This window comes from Stegodyphus dumicola, chromosome 8 (assembly GCF_044657685.1).
Source record: "Stegodyphus dumicola isolate Sdum_Otavi_A_Nest chromosome 8, ASM4465768v1".
NCBI lineage: Eukaryota > Metazoa > Arthropoda > Arachnida > Araneae > Eresidae > Stegodyphus > Stegodyphus dumicola.
The window spans coordinates 165625855-165645725 of record NC_140775.1 but is presented as its reverse complement, the minus strand read 5'-3'; the positions used below and the strand labels follow the sequence as shown (position 1 = coordinate 165645725).

Genomic DNA, 19871 nt, shown 5'->3' with positions numbered 1-19871 from the left:
ATTTAGATTTATTTAAATATAGGTTATCTTCGTTTTTGTATTTCAAAGCAGCTTTAATATTATCTTTGATTGAGCTGCAAGAAGTCAGATTTATTGCATGATTAACAATTAACTTTTACTCGTAGTAAACTATAGCTAAGAACAAACATCTATTTAACAAAGCCATACTTAAGAATAATTGCTTCTTTTGTACGATTTAAAACTAACTTTGAAATTTATACGCAATATTTTTTATCTCGTGTTTAATATTTCTCTCTAATCAGGCAGCACGCCACGTCATTTTCAGTTTGCACATGCGCAAATGTCTTTTCGTGTGATTACAGTCGGTCGTGTTGGCTGCTCTGAAAGTTTCTAAACGTCATCAATTAAATGTTCAAGGTTCAGGAAAAATATGAATTTTGGATGGAGAAAATAGCTAGTATCCCTGAATAATCGCCGTCTAGTAAGTGCATTTTTGTCCTCTATAAAGGCTTTCTAAAAATTCTATCTCTGATTTTATTTTAGGTAAGGATGAAAATCTAATGAATTCAGAAATTTATCAACTAGTTGAACATTTAAAGACCATTTACATTTAAAAATGTCCCATAAAAGTTGACATTTTGATTAATGTCCAATTTGTAAGATTATTAGGGTTAGTTACTGGTGTATACGTATAATCTGAAGTATTAAGATAGGGCATTTAAATGTATCATCTCTACTTGGTTTAGTTATACGGGAGTAAATATAAATTTTGTGTTAAATTTATGTTTTTAAACTGTCTAAATATGCACATTCGTGATTTACAAGTAAAAATTATTTTGTTTGATGTGTAGTATTGCATTGTTATCAGATCATCTGTATATTAAATTAATCCGGGTATCTGTGTGTGTATCTTTAAGTTAATTTCGCTCAGTTTTTAAACAGTTCTGTAGAGAAAATGTTGCCTTGTCAGTATCCAAAACTAGAACCGATTTTCAAAGGGAAATATCTTTAATATGTTGTATGATATTTTGGTATGTTTTTCAATCTTGTATTTTTCATATACATTATTCATCTTAATAGGTATTTTTTATATAGTCATGTTTGTCCTAGGTACACTTTTAGATGTCGTTAAGTAGGTAGTACTGTTAGTAAAATTTATATTTGTTTATCTGTCACCCTTCAGCTATGTAATAAACTGGCAAATCCAATAGATTTTTCAATCTACATTATCACCAAAAAACACTGAACACTGTGTTGTTATTCATCCAGGATGATTCATTTGTTGCTTAATTATATTGAGACAAGCCTTTTGATTTACTGCATATGTCTATCAACAGATCAGTGACAAATATACAGAGAAAATATTGCTTTGAATGAATTTAAGTTCAATTTCCGAATCTCGTTTTTTTTTTCCTTTTTGTATTTCCATCTAAAATTTAAAAATTCTTCTTAAACATTCATGTATTATTATCTGATAAATATGACATTACTTTCACTTACAAAACAATTAACTACACATTTCATATCTGCTAACACTTCTGATTTTTGCTGGAAAACTTGCAATTTTTCATTACATTTCCCAGTCTCCGGTAGATTGCTGAATCTCCAGTTTTTTATCTTTAGCCTTTACTAAGGAAAATATTTCTGATGAATAAATGATATTTATTGAATTAATGAAACTTAAATTGTGCAGATTCTATTCTCCTAGCCCTAGTTATTTCCAGTATGATTTTTCCTATTAATTTTACTTGATATGAATAGTCTTAAATCTTATAGGCATTTGTAGAACATTTTATGAAGATTCGACTAATGTTTACTCGGTTAATATTTGTATTTAGTTTTTACATCAGTAAATGGTATTTTACTAAATTTATCCACATGTAGATTAATTTGCTTTCATCATTTTTGAATTTACTTTGCTAAATAAAAGTTTTCTTTTAATATTGAGGATTTTATCAATGAAGTAAAAATTGCAAAATGAAATTACCTAAAGAACATGAAATTTAGAATATCTAATTAAATGTTAATATATTTTAAATTTGAATCATATTATAAATAGTTCAGTAGTCCTGAAATACACAATATAAAGTTAATGTAAGTCAGTTTGAAATTCTTTTGAAATGAAGTCGCCGTGCAGTGCAAGAAACCTCCCTGACTGCTGTGATTTTTGTTCGAGAAAATCCCAGTTTTTCACTTTTCAAGGTCTTCAGCTTTGATATTTCATTAATGACATTAGCAACTATGTTTTTACGTATAATTAATTATCCATTTCTATTTATCAGTGTGGAGATTTGATAGCTTATTAAGTTTCAGATGCAAATTTAAACTTGATGTAACATGGAACTTAACTAAAAAAAGAAATTGTATCTACGTAGATACATATTTATACTGCGTAATATATTACTGAAATCTTCCATAATTATTTGAGGTATGTAAAGGTAGGAAATTCATCGGATTGTTTTAAAAAAGTTGAATACGTATAAATATGCAGAAAACTCAATTTTAATATTTTTAATGTTAGTGGACCAGAGCAGACTGCGTAAAATTATTCTACTAATGCTTGTAAATATATTTAAAAATTATTTTGTAAAATTATTTTTATAATCATTTTACGTTAGTTTCCTGGTACTTATTTGTGTATGGGGCACAGCACCGAACAGAAATTTTGATGCGAAAATGTAACTAGATGGTAGGAACCATAATGGAGCTCTAAACTTGATGAAAAAAAAATAACTACAGTAATGTATCGTGTAATATTTATGCAATGGTCAATGTGTGAAATGGCAAAGCTGAATGTAGTGCAATTCTCTCATCTTTTTTTTTTAAGTGAAAACATAAGAAAATTGCAGAAATTTGACACTGTTCACGGACTTGGCACACTGCACATTAAACATTGCACAGCGAGTCGTTATGCAATATAAGCAGACAATAAAATTTGGTGCTTTAGCACACAACATATTTTCTTCCTTTCCACATGCCTTTGTTGTGTAACTGGAAGCATATTTGACATGTATTTAGAAGTTCAAATCCCAGCCAGGGCATTGCACATTTTTTACGTCTCCAGCATGAAAAAAGAGGTACTATTCGGTTTCGAGGGCCGTAAAAATTCGCCAAATTATTGTTGATGCCAATACTGCCAAAAAGAATTGTGGCAACCCTAATAATTGAGGCAAGAAAGGAAGTATAATAGTAAATAACTATCTAAGATTGATGTTTTAATTTAGATGAAAGGTTAATTTCATATAATACTTTTCTATTATAACTTATATGAAAAAGGTTAAACATGACTGAGTGAAAGCAGAAGAGTAAATAACTATTTCAAATCATTATTATAATTTATATAAAAATTGCTAAACATAACTGAATGGATGCCTGCATCGCTATTTGCTACCGACTTATCGCTAACGCATAATTTCATCCCGTTGGTTGTTCAAACGTAATTTTCTGTAATGAATGATGCCGTTTCTTTGAAAATATTCTCGGTAAAGTGCTAAATTGCTCACTTATTTGTTTGCTGCATTTTACAAGGGTAAAAACAATTGGATTTTTGTCAACTTTCTTTTATTTTTTAAGTGAAAATAGGTCGATGTGTACATAGATAAAGTCAAGGGTGTGCACAGTGCCATTTTTGTGCAATTCTAGGATTTTTTTTTTAAGTGAAAGTAGGTCGATGTGCACATGGATACCGAGTACGTGCAATTCTTAAAAACGCGTGAAGCAGTGGGTGATTCTGCAATTTACCCAAAATTCTATTGCCGACTTTCCATCATGAGCAATTCTCAAATTGTTAAATCCATAGGATATCAAAAAAGGATTTAAAATCAAAAAAGGATTTAAAAATTAAACTAGTATTTCAATGGCATCTTAAGAAATGTAGAACTATAGAGACTTACGCAATCTGAAATCAACGCATACACTAGATTTGGCGCACGGTTAAATGGGCGCGTTTGCTAGATTTGGCGCTTTTGCGCATACATTTTCACTGCAATTTTCTTACGGCCCTCAAAACAGAATAGTACCAAAAAAACTTAATACTCTACAGTGGTAGTCAAGTGAAAAAAGGTGGTAGATGATAAATCGTCATCACCAGGATTTGGCAATTCAGTTCTGTCATCCCCAGTCACCCTTTGAAAGGGGGAGCATATAAGGTATTTTCTCTTTCATTTCTGCATGCTTTTGTGGTTTAACTGGAAGCTCACTGGATGCTCATTCAGGAGGTCCATAGTTTGAATCCTAGGAAAGGCATTGCATATTTTTCATGTATCTACTATATTAGAAAAAATAATAATGACTAGGCAAGGGCATATTCGGCAACTGCCACCTTGTTAACAGAAAAGGCTTCTTTAAATGAAAAATTTATGTTATTGTTTTTATTCTTTGAACTATATGCATTATTTGCCATTTAGATTTCCTGTGCAAATATGTCATAAATTTATTAATTAATTTTTTTTTTTTTTTTTTAGGTTTGGAAAATGTCTGCTCCGAATCCTAATCTATCCCAGCCACTTATGTATTCGAGTAACCAAAATGCCTATTTACCGAATGCAGGTACAGGAAGCCAATTATCTATGTCTGGAAATGTGGTGAGTGGGCAACAACAGTGCTCTCCCTTGAATCCCGGAGTGCCACCACCAAATATGTCTCAGCCTTTTCCGCATCCAGGTTTATCTCCTAATGTTGCTCAAAACTACAGTTATCCTGTCAGTCCGTTAGAATCCTCAATGAAATCTCCTGCACAAAACTTTACCAGTGGGATTAATACTAATTTGCATTCTGCTAGTCCAAAGAATCCGGTTTCTTCGTTTAGTACAGAGAAACAACCACATAGTCAGCAGAATGGACCTGTATCTAATCCTGTATTCAGTAGTGCAAATGCTGGACCAAGCATTAATGGTACAGATTCATTTCAGTTAAATGGTATTAGTGGGACAAATCATCCTGTATTATCCAACCAGAACAGCCCGGCTTCTCCGTGGACACTACAATCAAGAATGCCTCCTCCACCAGGTCAACTAAATCAAAAATTGCCACCATCTGGCACAGGTGTATCTCCATTGTCTCATCAGTTTCCTGGTGTATCGTCCCAATCTATAGCTGCTGATGGCAAGACAGTGCCTAAGCAAATGCAGGTGCCTTCTCCAGGTATAACTTTGTTTGCTAAATTTAATCCATTTATAAGTTTATATAGAAATGTTAAAAAAAACCCTTAAAATTCAACACAATAAGGAAATTTTTTTTTTGTAAAATGTTAGTTGCATTAATGTTCAGTTATCAGGTTTGGCAAATTTCTTTTGTAAAAAAAGACATGGAAATAAACTGCAGGAAGAAGTTTTTTAGCATATTTCGTTTTTATATAATTTTATCTACAATTTGTTCATATATTAATGCTTATATTACTAATTTAAATATTTTAATTTTCTGTGCAATTTAAGAAATCTCATTTGTATGCTTGCAATAACCCTCTTTTTAATGTTATATATAATCAAAGGATAATAATTAAATCATGAAAGTAGATATATGTATATATTATTTATATGTGATGTCGTAGTTTTTGTGAAAGATGAAACCAGTTCACTCTTTGAGCAAAACTGCTGCACAGTTGACTGGAGGGAAAATCACAATTGGCTTGATTGTTAAAACATTTTTATTTTGAACAAGAAAATTTTTTTAGAAAGACATTTTTGTATTAACTAGTACCATAGTAGGAATGCTAAATTTTCTCCATAATTTCTCAAGGCTTGCTGCATAATTTCTATGTATGCATTTTACATGCCAGATAATAAAGAAAAGAGCTGAGTTGAGAAACAAGGTTTATTCAAGCAGCTTCAGGCGAGAAAACATGATGCATACTAACTATAGTTGTATTTATAAGCTGGAAAGTCTCAGCAATTGGGCTAAAAGTTTCGAAGTGCGGGGAAAAAGTGACTTGCTGGTGACTGATGTTTAAAATGGTGGAAAGCATATCTTTGAAGCAGGGATGTATTTAAATTTATGAATTTAAAGGTCTATTGCCATTTGATTCCAGATGATTTCAAAACAGATGAAGACCACCCTTTTGGGAATTGGAGTGGGTGAAGTGTAAATGTATGCCTACTCTCATTTCCCAGTAAGCTTTGGAATTCTGATAAGGTTTAAGGACATCTAGATCTGTCTGGTCACCTTGTCACAGAACAAGTGCCCTTTGTTAGAGGAACAGGGGAAGATGGAGGCGGGGTGTTGTTAAGTGACGTACTAAAAAGTGAGTTCAAAGGTTGTTTTATAGTCTTTAACGATTTTGAGTTCTATGCGAAACATTTGGTTTAAACTTTTCTTTCTTTCGCGCGATATTGTTTCCTAAGATGGCAGGGCGAAAGCAACTATCTTTTCGAGATAAACTGAACGTTATCAATGATATTGATGAGGAATGAAACAGATTGATGCGGCTAAGAAACATGGATTATCGCAACGTTCCTAAAGAAGAGAAAGCAAATCGAAGATGCTGTAACTTCAAATGAAATTAACCCAGAGCAAAAACGACTGAAAGTTGCGACAAATGAAAACATTGATGCTGCTTTTTTAAAATGGTTTCAAGAGATGAGAGCAACAAATGTCCCAATAAATGGACCTTTATTATGTGCAAAAGCACGGAAATTTGCAGCAATGCTAGGGAACGAAACTTTCAAAGCTAGCAATGGTTGGTTAATGCGTTTTCGAGATCGTCATGGAATAACTTTCCAAGAAGTTCACGGAGAGAAAAAGTCAGCCCCGATAAACGACGCAAATGAATGACGACAAAACAAGATTAAAGAAATCTTAGAAAAGTATGCTCCAGAAGACATTTATAATGCAGATGAAGCTGGGCTGTTTTTCCAACTCCTACCCGATCGAACATTGGCATTCAAGGGTGAAAAGTGTTATGGAGGGAAGAAATCAAAGCAGAGACTGTTCTTCTGTGTACAAATAGCACAGGAACGCATAGAATACAACCTCTCGTCATTGTTAAATCATTGAAGCCAAGGTGCTTTAAGAACATGAAAAGTCTTCCCGTGGAGTATAAAGCAAATAAGAAGGCTTGGAGGACGTCTAAATTTTTTTCCGAATGGTTACAGAAGTTAGACAATGAAATGAAGAAGAGAAAGAAAAAAATCGTTTTGTTGATAGATAACTGCGGTGCTCAAATTCCAAATTAAGTACCAGAATCCTACCTAGTTACTTCATTGATTTATACTTAGAAAGTATGTCTATTGATTGTTCGATCATAATGTGAATTATACAGAAACAAATTAATATATAAAATAAGTATTTTATAATAAATAGTTACAATTAATTTTGACTTCCACCCCTTTTTGATTTGGGATTACAAAAGGAGGAACCTTTCCTTTAGAGGGTCGCCTTTAATAATTTTCAGGTTAGAGTCTAAGGAATACAAAGAAACTTTTCCTATTTTCTGCTGACTGCTATCCCTAAACTGAGGTAGGTCATGAAGTTACTATTTCATAGTCGAATGATGGAATATTAACTTTTGCAAACACTGAATTTAGCTGTTTCATGTGCTTTCAAGAGCATCCTAACTGCATCATATAGAGAATTGCATCACTGTACCATATAGGTAGGGGGCCCTTAAAAGAAAACGAATTCTATTATGTACATATACTTAAAGATTCTAAAGTTAAAAGTAAATTGGAATCAAAGCAAGGCTATTCATCAACTATATTAATATTAGCAATCGTGTAAAAGGGTTTTAACACAAAATCCAAACATATCAAAATTAAAATAAGAATTCATAGTAGTACAAATTCTAAAAATAAAAATTAAAAGCAAAAGGTTTCCTCTTTTGCTTTTAATACAAGATAAAAAATATAAAAATAATAATCTTCTTTTATTGAAACTCCAATTCCGAACTCATCAGAAGAAAATGAATTAAAGCTTCGGTACTTTTCCGTTTTGCCGGCGCAAACGATAAAGTCGCCAATATTGGTACAACTGATGCCAAATGGAATATCTTAGCTGGTAACCTTTAACGACTCATTTTCAAAACAAGTAAGTCGCAGCCATTTCTTTTCAGATTTATTGTTTCTTTCAATACTGACATACAATTACGTAGAATTTTTACTAGATAGTTAAATTTTATGCCCTAAGACTATTCGCGGTAATTAAGTCAATTAGAATGCAATCACACAGCTCACCCGAAGGCGAAAATACAAAAAAGACAAAATCAAGGGTTAAATTCATCCATTCTAATGAGAATGCACTAGCGAAGTAAAGCACTGCGGTTTTACATACTTTCTGAGTAAGCTATTCGTAGGAATTGAAATAATTCTTGCATTTAAACTTGTATTCCAAATTAAGATTTAACTTGAAATGAATGTAGATAATGACTGAGAGAATTAGATTTTTGTAGTGTAGTTTACGTGAGATGAGATCACTTGGGATCACGTGATACGAACCGGAAAATTAGGATGTTAAACCATGAAAGCATAGTAAATTCTTAATTTAATGTCTTTTTACAAACTTATTGTCTTTATTTATTGGCTTTCTACAAAATTTTAAACCATATTAAAATGTTTATGCCTTCAAAATAAAAAATTCTTAGAATTAACATTTGTTAACATTTTATATGTGTATATTTTATGTTGTCGCCAACAAAGTATGCTTGGCGAGATTTGCGCCGGCGAAATGGAAAAGTACCAAAGCTTCTATATATATGTAATAGAATTCCTCTTTTAAGTTTAAACATGTAAATGTAGTTCAGCAGGACATTTAAGGGCCCCCTAAGCCTTCGGCATTCCTTGCATACCCTTATTTATGCCACTGATTGTATGAAAAGATCTATTTACTGAGTCTGTTATATCTTTTGAATATTCAAATATGTTATGCAGAAAATAGACAATTTTATCGGCCTCATGCATGAAATAGTGTTATGACATTTCCTAGCATTTTTTATGTTTATTTCAGATGTGTCATTTTACTTTCTGATGACTTTTTTGGGGGGAGGGGGTTGAACATTGTGGAAGTAAAAATTTGATAAATATCTTTAAAAAAAATCACCTAAACTTGAGACTGATGCTAATTATCTGTAAAATCTTATTTTTTTTTATATATTTCTGAATATTATCTTTTTGAATTTTTTTTTTTTTTTTTAAATTTTATTTTTGTTTTCCTTCTGTTCTGTAAATCTTCTGTTTTGAAAACTTTTACTTGGGCTTCAGTGCAAACAGGAGTGAAGATGAATGTATCTTTCAGTTGTGAATAATTTATTCATCAAAGATATGTAACAGATCATTCAGATTTTTGATAACTTGATTAAAGTTTTATGCTTTTTTTTTTTTTTTTTTTTTTTTTTTAACTTTTGGAAGCAGGTAATAGAATTGAAAATAATCTCCAAATCATCTTCCTTTGATTATTCTTTATGTTTTAATGAAAAGTGTTTTAATATTTTTATTAGTTTTTCATGTATTTTAATAAGGAGTATTTTAGCTCTGAACCAGGAGCTTTAAAGTACTAATAACTTGCCAAATGCCTGCCTTTCTTGTACAGTTACAGACTTAACCTTTACCAAATTCTTTTAAGGAAATTTTTAATTTATGTATTAGCTGTGATGAATCAATCCATTGATATATCTATTCATTTTATTATTTTGTTCACAAGTTTGGCATCTTCTGAATAGTGAAATGAAAACTCTGAAATTTGTTGAAAAAAGTATGGGAAAAATGCGGAAAAGCAGATAATGTTCTAAATTCCCATACCAGGGGGGCAGTTTCATAGTTCAGGGAGGGGGAATACAGTCAGTTTTTCATTTAGCTATTAATGTTTATGAATATAAAAAACTACTTTTGTTGAAATTGTGGCATTTACCAATGTTTTCTTTATTTTTTGTTTAGTTTATAAAACATGTTAGGAAATAATCTAAATCTAAGTAAATGTATATATGTATTTTTCATGTTTTGGAATGAGGGGGTTGATCTAGCAATGGCAAAAGAGGTGAGTGGGGGCAAAAATGGTTTAGAACCCCTGTCCTATACAAAAGAAATTATACTTTAGTGTTAAAAAAAAAAAGTGAAAGTGCAGAGATTGAGAAATAGAAATCATTTTGAATGAAGCAGTATTTCATTTACTACTGTGGTATAAAATTCTTACTACAGTCAAAAGTCATTAATTCGGACACCCATAATCCGGAATGATCTATAATCCGGACCTCAAAGTTACAAACTTTCTGCGCATGCGTCTCATTGACGCATGTGCATACGCGTGACGCATGCGCATAGGCGTTTGTTTACATGTGTGCGTAAGACCTTTACAGCTGAGAATATGCATGTACGTGTGCGCATAAAACGTTTACACATGCGCGTTTAATGTATAACGGATAGTATGAGCTAAGAAAATTATCTAATTCAGTTAATGTTGTAGATTGCGTTGTTCTTAATCTTCGAATTGGATCCAGCTTATTATTTTTTGCAGACTGTTAGAGCAATTTTATAAAAGTAAGCTTGAACTTTCAATTATATCAAATAGAATTTCCGATACATATTTGCTAATATGTAAAGGATCTAAAGCGGAAGTATGTTTCGAAATCCGAAATCTGTTTATCAATTTCACGCTGCTCAGCGGGGGGAACGCTGCAGCGCGCAATGAATTGGAAGTTGATCTGTCAGAACTATCCTTATCTTCACGGCAGATGTTTTTATTTTATTTGGCTTATAATTCCTTACTAAATGTAGTATTTCATCTCAATGTACTCCATCTTTGATATGATTTAAAACAAGGTCCTCGTCATTATAATTCGCTTCCGATAGTGAGAAAAGTGACAGAGGTTATTGAAAACGAAAAAATTTCGATTGATAAATTAGTCGGTATAGATAAATTAGTCGGTTATTTCTCGACACAGTAATTATAGGACTTGAACAGCAGAACTTTGTAACTAAACAAGAAATTATGTCTGTTTAATAGAATTAAAGAGAAAGTATTATCACATGAAACGAAGCAACTTAAATAATTTACATTGAAAGAAATGTTTAATAAAGTAAACAAATAAATATTAAGCTTTTTCTTTTTGTAAATTTTGATACCCTTTAGATCATAATTGTTCTCTATTTCATAAATTATGGTTTCATATTTTTAATTTTGTAATTTCTGCATGCCATGTTACCAGATTTAAACTGATGATCTATAATCTGGAAAAATCGATAATCCGGAATCGCTGAAGTCCCGACGAGTCCGGATTAACGACTTTTGACTGTAGTATTATCCAGACTACTGCCATAGATACCTCTCCTAACAATTGAATCTAGCATCTATCTCCATCCTCTCTGTGGATAGCTTAGTTCTCTCTAGCATTTGTGTCTGTGAATTTCTGTGGTTCTGGATTCTCTTTCCTAATATATGCTCATCGTAAATAAGATGCATGTACTTCATTTTTTAATTATTTCATATTTCCTTCCTAATTCTTTGATATATTTACCCTTTTAATATTAAATCCTGGTTTTCATCAGTAATAAATAAATGATAAATTGTCATGATAATGGTCTTTTAGTTAAGACTCAGATAAAAATATTCATCATTACAAAGCAAACAGAAAAAAATGATTTAGATATTTTACATTGTAGTGCTGTTATCCACGATTAAAATATTAAGTAACTTATTTCACTGGAAAACAATATTAAACATTAAATATTTTTATTTGATTGGGCTAAAGACATTCCAAAAGGCTTTTTTAACCATAGTTTAATGCTATGTCTTTTTCTGTCACAAATTCAGTTTGGTGCGCTGAAATATATTTACTTATTTTTTACATTATTTATTACAGCTAAAGCTGTTATGTTTTCTACTGTTTAATTATTAAGTAATTTTTGTATTTCCTTTTAAAAATTTAGCATACACTGTAATTCCAATAAAGTATTTTTCATCTATTGTATCATTCTTTCTTACACTTATTGATTTATTGAAGTTATTTTTTCTGTTGTGAATTGTTTAAAGAATTTTTTAATATGATAATGATTCGCAATTTAAAATTTTATATTATCTTAGTTTAACTCTGATATATTGATCTTCTTTTAAACTTTGCTTGTGAGACTATTTGCAAATAGTACTTTGCAATCAATCTATTATGAACTGGTAATTCAATTTCCAATTTTTTTAGGTTTACCAATGCCTTATGGTAATCAGAATACCAGTTCATGTAGCCCACAAGTAACACCAGGAACATCTCGTAAGTAGAAAATTTGTAATTTACAGTTTTGCTTAGTTGTGCTGCTTCACTTACAATTTAAGAGTAATTTAATTTTTGTTGTTGAAAATGTCTATTTAATTTTTGTCGTTAGAAATGTCTATAGTATGTTCCCCCTTCTCGAATGTTTTACTGCTATTGCATTTATTATCAAAGCTTGTCATTTGTATGGTGTAGTAAATGTTACCAAAAAGTAAGATATATTTTTCAATCACATTGCCTGTGCCACTAATGTAACATGTTTCATTGCGGCTGATTATTTTTCAATCACATTGCCTGTGCCACTAATGTAACATGTTTCATTGCGGCTGATTATTTTTCAATCACATTGCCTGTGCCACTAATGTAACATGTTTCATTGCGGCTGATTCACTAAATAAATCATATTACACATGAACTGTATTTCCTTCACTTTTATTTAATTACACTAATTCTGAATAGGAAATACGCAATACGAAATGAGTGATACAAAATAGTGTGCCATTTTACATAGCTGTCACAAACACAGGAATCAACCAACCACTAATCTTATTGCCACATGCAAAAAGTGGGAACAGAGAAACTTACACACATTATATAATGATAAATCATATATGAATTATTTTAACTTCTTGTGGGAGTGGACTGATGATTTAGTCATCAAAGGAGCAAGTTAAGCAATCTTGGGTTATATATGCTGCTCGTAGTACTCACACTGGCCTCTGTTAAAATTCCAGGAGATTTCCAACAATTGGAGTATTTTGCAACTTCTTATTCTGTAATGAAAATCTTATTAATAAAACATGAATAAAATTAACAAAATGCAAAAATATTAGATGCAAGATAGTTCACAGTTTTTAGTTTGTATAGGAAAAGGAAACAATATCACAATAGGTTGTTTTATGACACCATGACCAGTTTTAGTGCTAACAACTCCGACTTTCCGGTCTGAGCTTGGATGAACAGCAGTTATCTGCCTAACCTCCATTTAAGAGGGGAAGATTATCTTCTTTGATGAGATGATGATGATTTACATATACTGGCTTAGTTGTCTGTGACTCGGATTTGCAGTGTCTGAAATTATCCATCCCATCCTTCAATGTATCGCGAATGAAAGATTTGAGCCATGTTTGACAATTTCTCCCATCATTAAATGCAGAAATGCATTTATGCCGGGACTCGTCGGGACTTCAGCGATTCCGGATTTGGGATTTTCCCGGATAATAGATCATCTGTTTAAATCTAGTAAGGTGGCATGCAAAAATTATAAAATTAAAAATATGAAATTGTGATGTATGAAATAATGAAGTATTTATGATTTAAATGTAATCTTTGAGTCTGTGAGTATCATCAACAAAATCTATTTTTTAGCACGTGGAAAGATTTTTTTTGTAAATTTTTCAAAATTTTTTAGCGCAATTGAAAACTGTAATCATTGCCAATCATAATGTCAATATAAAAGGTTACCACACTCCTTTATTATTAAAATACTAACATGAAAAAATTGTTTGGGTTTAGCTACATAAGTCGTTACTCAAGTTGCCATGTTTTGATAAACATGCGGTAATGAAAGGAAAGTATAATAAATAATGATTCGCCAGGTTGGCGTAAGATCAACAATGTATCTGTGGAATGTGTCGGCATGCTAAGTAAATACGCAGCAACGGAGCCAAATTTATTATGCAGCAATGGAGCCAAAATTACAAATTTATACTAAAAGGATTGTTTCTTATATAGTTTTGAAGTGAAATTAAGAATCGGGACTCCCCAGATGCTTTATTATGTGCGGAGGGGGAAATTAAATGTGCATGCATAAAGCCTACTAGAGAAATTTTGTTGGTGGTTTTGAGGTCCGGATTTTAGATCATTCCGGATGATGGATGTCCGGATTTTGGACTTTGTACTGTATTACCTCCTAAGGTCAGTAATGTTAACTTTAGGAGTTTAATATTGTCAAGAACCTGTTCTAAAATTACACTATCAGATTTATTTTTACTACTTTAATTTTTTAATTCTTTTTATGTTTAAATTTCCATAAGTAATTTTTCTCTGCATACTCCTTAACATTATCTATTTTATTTTCTAATTCCTTAGTGTTTTTAATTAAACCTTCAATTTCAACATCAAGCTTCCTCGGCTCTGTTTCTTTTTGTTTCAGTAATTAAACATATTCTTCTAGTTCTATTAAATTAATTTATCAGCTGTTATAATAATTTCTATTTTCTTAATATTATTAGTGATATTCCTATCTAAAGTAGTTCTTTTTGTTTTGAAAATTATAAGTGCACTCATAATTGCTCAATGCAAAAAAAAAAAAAAAAAAAAAAAAAACTCAAATTATACACCAATATTAAGACGAAATCAAAACACTTTTATGCTCCATTATAACAGTGTTAAAAATCACTTATGTTCAGTATCCACATACCTAACAAACTCAAGTAATTTTTCATGGCCAACATGCATAGTTGCGTAGCTATAATGCGTTTCAAGCAGTTAGTCGCTGTCTTCACTGGCACTCAGGCTAGGACTTAACTAAAAAAATGGCACTAAATATGCTTCACTGTGGTTGGTTCACTAAATAAATCATTTGACATATAGACTTTATTTCCTTCACTTTTATTAAATTGCACTAATTCTAAATATGAAATAAGCGATGTAAAATAGTTAATACGAAATGGCGAGCCATTCTACGTGGCTATCACAAACACTATAATCTGCCAACACTAGTCTTACTGCCAATCATGGTTCCATATGATTTTGGGCATTTCTCATAGTATTTTCAGAAATAATGGTCTCTGACAGAGGTGATCATCTATGAGAAATGGTTAGATTTCATGCATTATAAATAATATTTTGTAAATTAAATAAACTAGCTATAAATTATATAAACTAGCTCATATAATTACAACATGTAAAATATAAATTGCTCAGTTAAGTAAGCCATCGTTTTAATTTGGAAGATTAGGAAGTTATGAAATTCTCTGATGTCCATTCTGAATAATAACAAAACTGGAAATGGTCTATGTGAATGATAAATTAAAAAGTTAATGCTTTACAGAACGTAGCTTTTTGCTAGCTATCATATCATATTGCAATGGTGATAAAAAATTTAGACTAAGCTATAGATATTTCTAACTCCAAAACCATCATAATAGAATATTTTATTATGCATTGCTATATTATTAAAATATATCTGAAATTGCTTTATGTTTGCATGTAAAAATAGTAGCGTGGGAGAATATATTTTCCCTGTCTATCTGCTTTCTTGTCTGTCATTATTATTATTATTATTATTTTGCATGTGGATGTTAAAAACTGAATTAGAGTAATTTAGCTGTAATTAAATATATTCTTATCTGCATAAAAAAAGTGCATTATAAGAAATTATGCACTTATAAGTTCAGTACTAAAAATCTAATTATCAAATGGCATCATGCATTACAAGTCCTTTATAGCCTGAAGCAAAACTAAGCACCAATATTGTTGTACATTTGATAGATATCAGAAAGAAGATTAGTTAGTGTTTGTTGAAGATGCATTTTTTTCGCACCTCGATGTAAATTAGTGTTGTATGATATTGGCAATATATCTTTTTATATATGTAAATTCTTGACTGATTTTTGCCCAAGTGTAAATTTATTTTTTTCTCAGTTGCTAAAATTTTGCATCAGAAAATGTAGTTAAAATCTATCTTTTTAAATACATAAAAGCATTCTTATGGGAGGAAACATTTCCAGTAAGTTTCAAGTTTAATATATTTATACAAGATGAATGTCTAGAATTACTTCCTTGATTTTTTACACATTTTTACTTGACTTCAGTATCTTTAGCACAGTAATCCATTACAGATCAAATTCCAGTGGCAGAAAAGATGTCACATCCTTCAGACATTTGAGAATGGCAAGTCATTTTTTGAAACTATTCAAATCATTATCTCTGTAGTGTGAACCATGCAAATACTGTGTCAGTTTTTGAGATGAGACACTTTGAGCCAAGTAAACCTTATGTGCTGGGACATTATTTGTGTGAAAACACTTTCCTGCTGAATTTTCGTTGGTGTTTTAGCTGAATTTGTATGGTTGAGGAGATCTATTATGTTTCTAGTCCGTACTCTCTCTTTTATTTCTTGAGTCTCAGCTATGTTTCATCTCCTGTCACTAGCTGCAAATTAAAATTTTTATGTGTTTATCAATGATAAATTTTTTAGAACATTCAACCCATTGTTTTTCATTTTTTACATTTGCATTTTGGGTCTTATTTGGTTATATTTGATGACATCATCATAAGTGCTATTATCATAGACCGAAGATATGCTTTCAAAAATATTTGTTGGTGTTTATGCCTTTTTTTTAAATCAAGATCTCAGTTATTGAGTAGTGTTAGATATTTTCAGTATTAACAGTCTTGACTGATAATATTTAATAGCTTCTGAAAAAGCGAATAACACTAGCTGTGTATGTATGTCCTTTTATATTTTCAATGTCTAGGGTTTGAACATATTGTATACTCTTTGTATATATGAAATAAGCCTATGAGTAATATTTTTACTTTGGTGTGTTATATTTACAGTTTAGCATTTTGATTGTGTATAAGCTTATGCATCTTGAAATATCCTGGTTTTTATAAATTAGCAAAAATTAGGAAACTTACTATGAAATAGGGAAAAGTATCTGAAAGATTTTGATTACATTTAATAGAAACATCAGTTATATTATCACTTTCAGATTGGGCATAAAATAGATTTTCATTAGAATTAGCATGTATGTAAGGAATTATTGCTTTTCCTATTTGTGTTCCTCTTGTTTGATTGATGTTATATCCAGCTAGCATTCTAAAAGAACCATGGTTTAAATCCCAGTTAGAGTATAGCTGATTTTTTAAGTTTCCTCCTACAAATAATAACTTAATAGCTGTTGTGACACTCAAACTGAAATATTGATATTAAATTTGACATAAACATTGACAGGATTAAGTCTGGATATGGCCAACTTGCTCCTGTTGCTCTCTTTCCATTTGTCCTTTAAGTGGGAGACAAAATATGGAAATATTCTCATGGTGTAATTGGTAACTTGTCTGGTGGGAATTGGATGTAGTAAATTTGGCCAGATGTGGGACTTTAGAATGCTTCAGTGTAGACTGCAGTTGCCTTTTTTCAGTAGTGGTGCAGAAATAATCTGTTAACCGTTTTTCATGAGATCAATATGCTGACTAAAAGGTAAGGATTTCTCACTTGACAGAAGACAAGAATTATTTTAACTGAGGAGCTGAATTGGCATTAGATTAAGAGCTTGATTTGGGCAAGCCATTTAAGCATAATGCTTAAATGTGTTGCTATGCTAGCTGTGAACAACATGAAAAAGGAATATTCTGTAATACAAAATTTAATCTCTTGCACTTTAATAATGTATACATTTATGAATATTTAAGCTCCCACATGCCAACACATACATATTCTGAATTTATGTGTAAAGAGAGATCTCTTATTTACTTTTAAGGCTAGTGTATTTGTGCATATATTTGTTTTATCCTGTGACATGGTAATTTAACTCTTTTATCTTGAGAGTATAACTCTTTCTTTTCTGAAGCTTTGTATGCTCAATAAAAGATGTATTGCTTCCAGTATATCCCTTTGTATGCTTCCAGTAACTGACAGATTGACAATTAATTTGAAGTTTTTTTTTGTTTTTTTGTTTGCAGCTATTTGTCTTTTACAGTGGCCATAAATTTGTCTTTCTTTCCAAACTTTTTCTAGGCAGAAGCTCATATTCACTTATAATGTTATACCTGAATAATTAGTGTACTTCCTTTTCATTTTGCAAATAATGTTTCAAGATACAATGGTATACTGGAAAATATCTGTATATGTGCTGTTCTCAGGCAGTGGACATTAATGCTAGTCTAACATATTTTTAAAGAACATATTAATTTGATATTATTGGTAGTTAAATTTGTTAGGTTTAGTGATACATATATTTGAAGAAAAATTGTTCTATTAAGGTAGTTATCAATTTTCTTTTTAATTTGTGGAAGTCAACATGTACAGACTACTATAAATGGCAATGTATTTTTTTACTTTTGAGTAATAATGAGTATAAATTAAATATTTAGTAATCTGTTTCTCTTATTACATTAAATTCTGTAATACTGGCCATAGACCAAGTATTTAATTTCTAGTTTTTATGTTATTAGTATGACGTGTTTTAACCTTATGCATATATGATTCTTTTGCTTGCTTTAATAAATTAGTGCTGTAGTGTATGTAGCATGCATTTTTATTTTTTTTTTCTGCTTTATACCAGCAAATAATGTCAATTTCTGCTTTATAACCTTTTTGGCATGTTCTAATCTTTTAGAACCTCCCTCTGCCCGCTCCTCACGAAACCCTTCTCCAATTTCTACTCAGCGGTATGACTACATGGAAGGGCAGTTTTCAAATAAACCTAGTAGGTGATATTTACCTTAAATACCTATTTGAATATTTTTACTAGTATTAATCAGGGAGTTGTACACAAAAAATGTTTTTTGTTTATAAATATGTATTGAGGGCCTGCAGAGTATAAATGTTTCTATTCATTTTTATTTTTATGTATGAAAACAGTTTAGGTATTTATTTGCATAAAATGTAACTTTTGTTGCTAGACATTTTAACATATCAGTTAATGTTTGTTGCATAGAGAATGTTATGAGGCGTATTCAGAAAATAAGTCCTATACAGTAGCAGGTGTCGCATAAAATTTTTGTCCTCTATATTATGGACATACAATGCTTTTTGTAGACTTTCCAGACTCAGATAATATCCCCTTTATTCCCATGAAATTGAGGATTATTTTCCTGACTGAAATGTTTGACAGAATTAAGAATTTTCCAAATATAAAACGTGTTCTGATATTAATTTTTCAAATGTGGAAAGTGTGCTACCAGCAGATGTTTATTGTCAGATTTGCAAAATGTATGGATTGTGATGTCTGATTCAGTGATAAAAGGATAGGTTAAAGAATTTAATAAAAGCTACAATGTGATTCACAGTGAATAGCACAGTAGCAGACAGTCTTTTTGAAAGATGTTTTATTGTTTATTATCATCAGAATAATTCATAAGAATTTGCATTCCAGATTTCATCATTCTTCATTAAATGTTCCAAAAGTGTCTTTTGTATTGAACTGTCAAAAATTAGTCTTTATTGTTTATTACCAGCTAGAAGTAATGGATACTCAAACCATATTGCAAATGATAGAACATACTGTAATACCAGTATTTAAATATCAGTCCATGGAATAAATGTATTTTATCTCCTTTCAAAGTAAAAAATTCAAGCAAATAATCAAGAAATGTGCATGACATTTTGAGTCGTAAGTTATAAATTCAAAAAGCAAGAAATTTTAACCAAGAGGATTATATACATGGCAATTAGAGACCAAAATAGAATTTTAATTATGAAGCTTTTGCCTCTGGCAAAATATGAAGTCAATCATGCCAAGATGAAATTCGCTCACTTTTCTGTTATTGGATGGTGCTTAATTTCTGAGTATGCTATATACCTTCTGTGTCTTTAAAGAAAGTAATAATTTAAAGTTCCCATTTTAATATAATCTAAAACACCATCTAAAACTTTTTTCTGACATATTGATTGTGATAATTAGGAATTTAAAAATATTTTTCAAAGTGTTAAATCTGAATTATAATGGTAATGTTAAATCAGAATTGAAATTTTGTAATTCATAAAATGTAT

The 19871-nt window shown here is 30.8% G+C and overlaps 1 protein-coding gene across 2 annotated transcripts in view; it reads left to right on the top strand.

Annotated features, from left to right (window-relative positions):
* Nucleotides 1-286: 286 nt before the first annotated feature.
* Sec24AB (Protein transport protein Sec24AB) overlaps nt 287-19871 on the top strand; it is an 81842-nt gene continuing 62257 nt past the window's right edge. Inside the window, exons 1-4 of one of the 2 annotated variants that reach the window (XM_035355430.2) lie at nt 287-442; nt 4425-5103; nt 12077-12145; nt 18496-18585. In XM_035355430.2, coding sequence (XP_035211321.1) covers nt 4434-5103; nt 12077-12145; nt 18496-18585 — 829 coding nt within the window. In that variant the 5' untranslated portion in view covers nt 287-442; nt 4425-4433. The remainder of the gene's footprint in view (nt 443-4424; nt 5104-12076; nt 12146-18495; nt 18586-19871) is intronic. The other variant, XM_035355431.2, reaches the window with a different exon arrangement.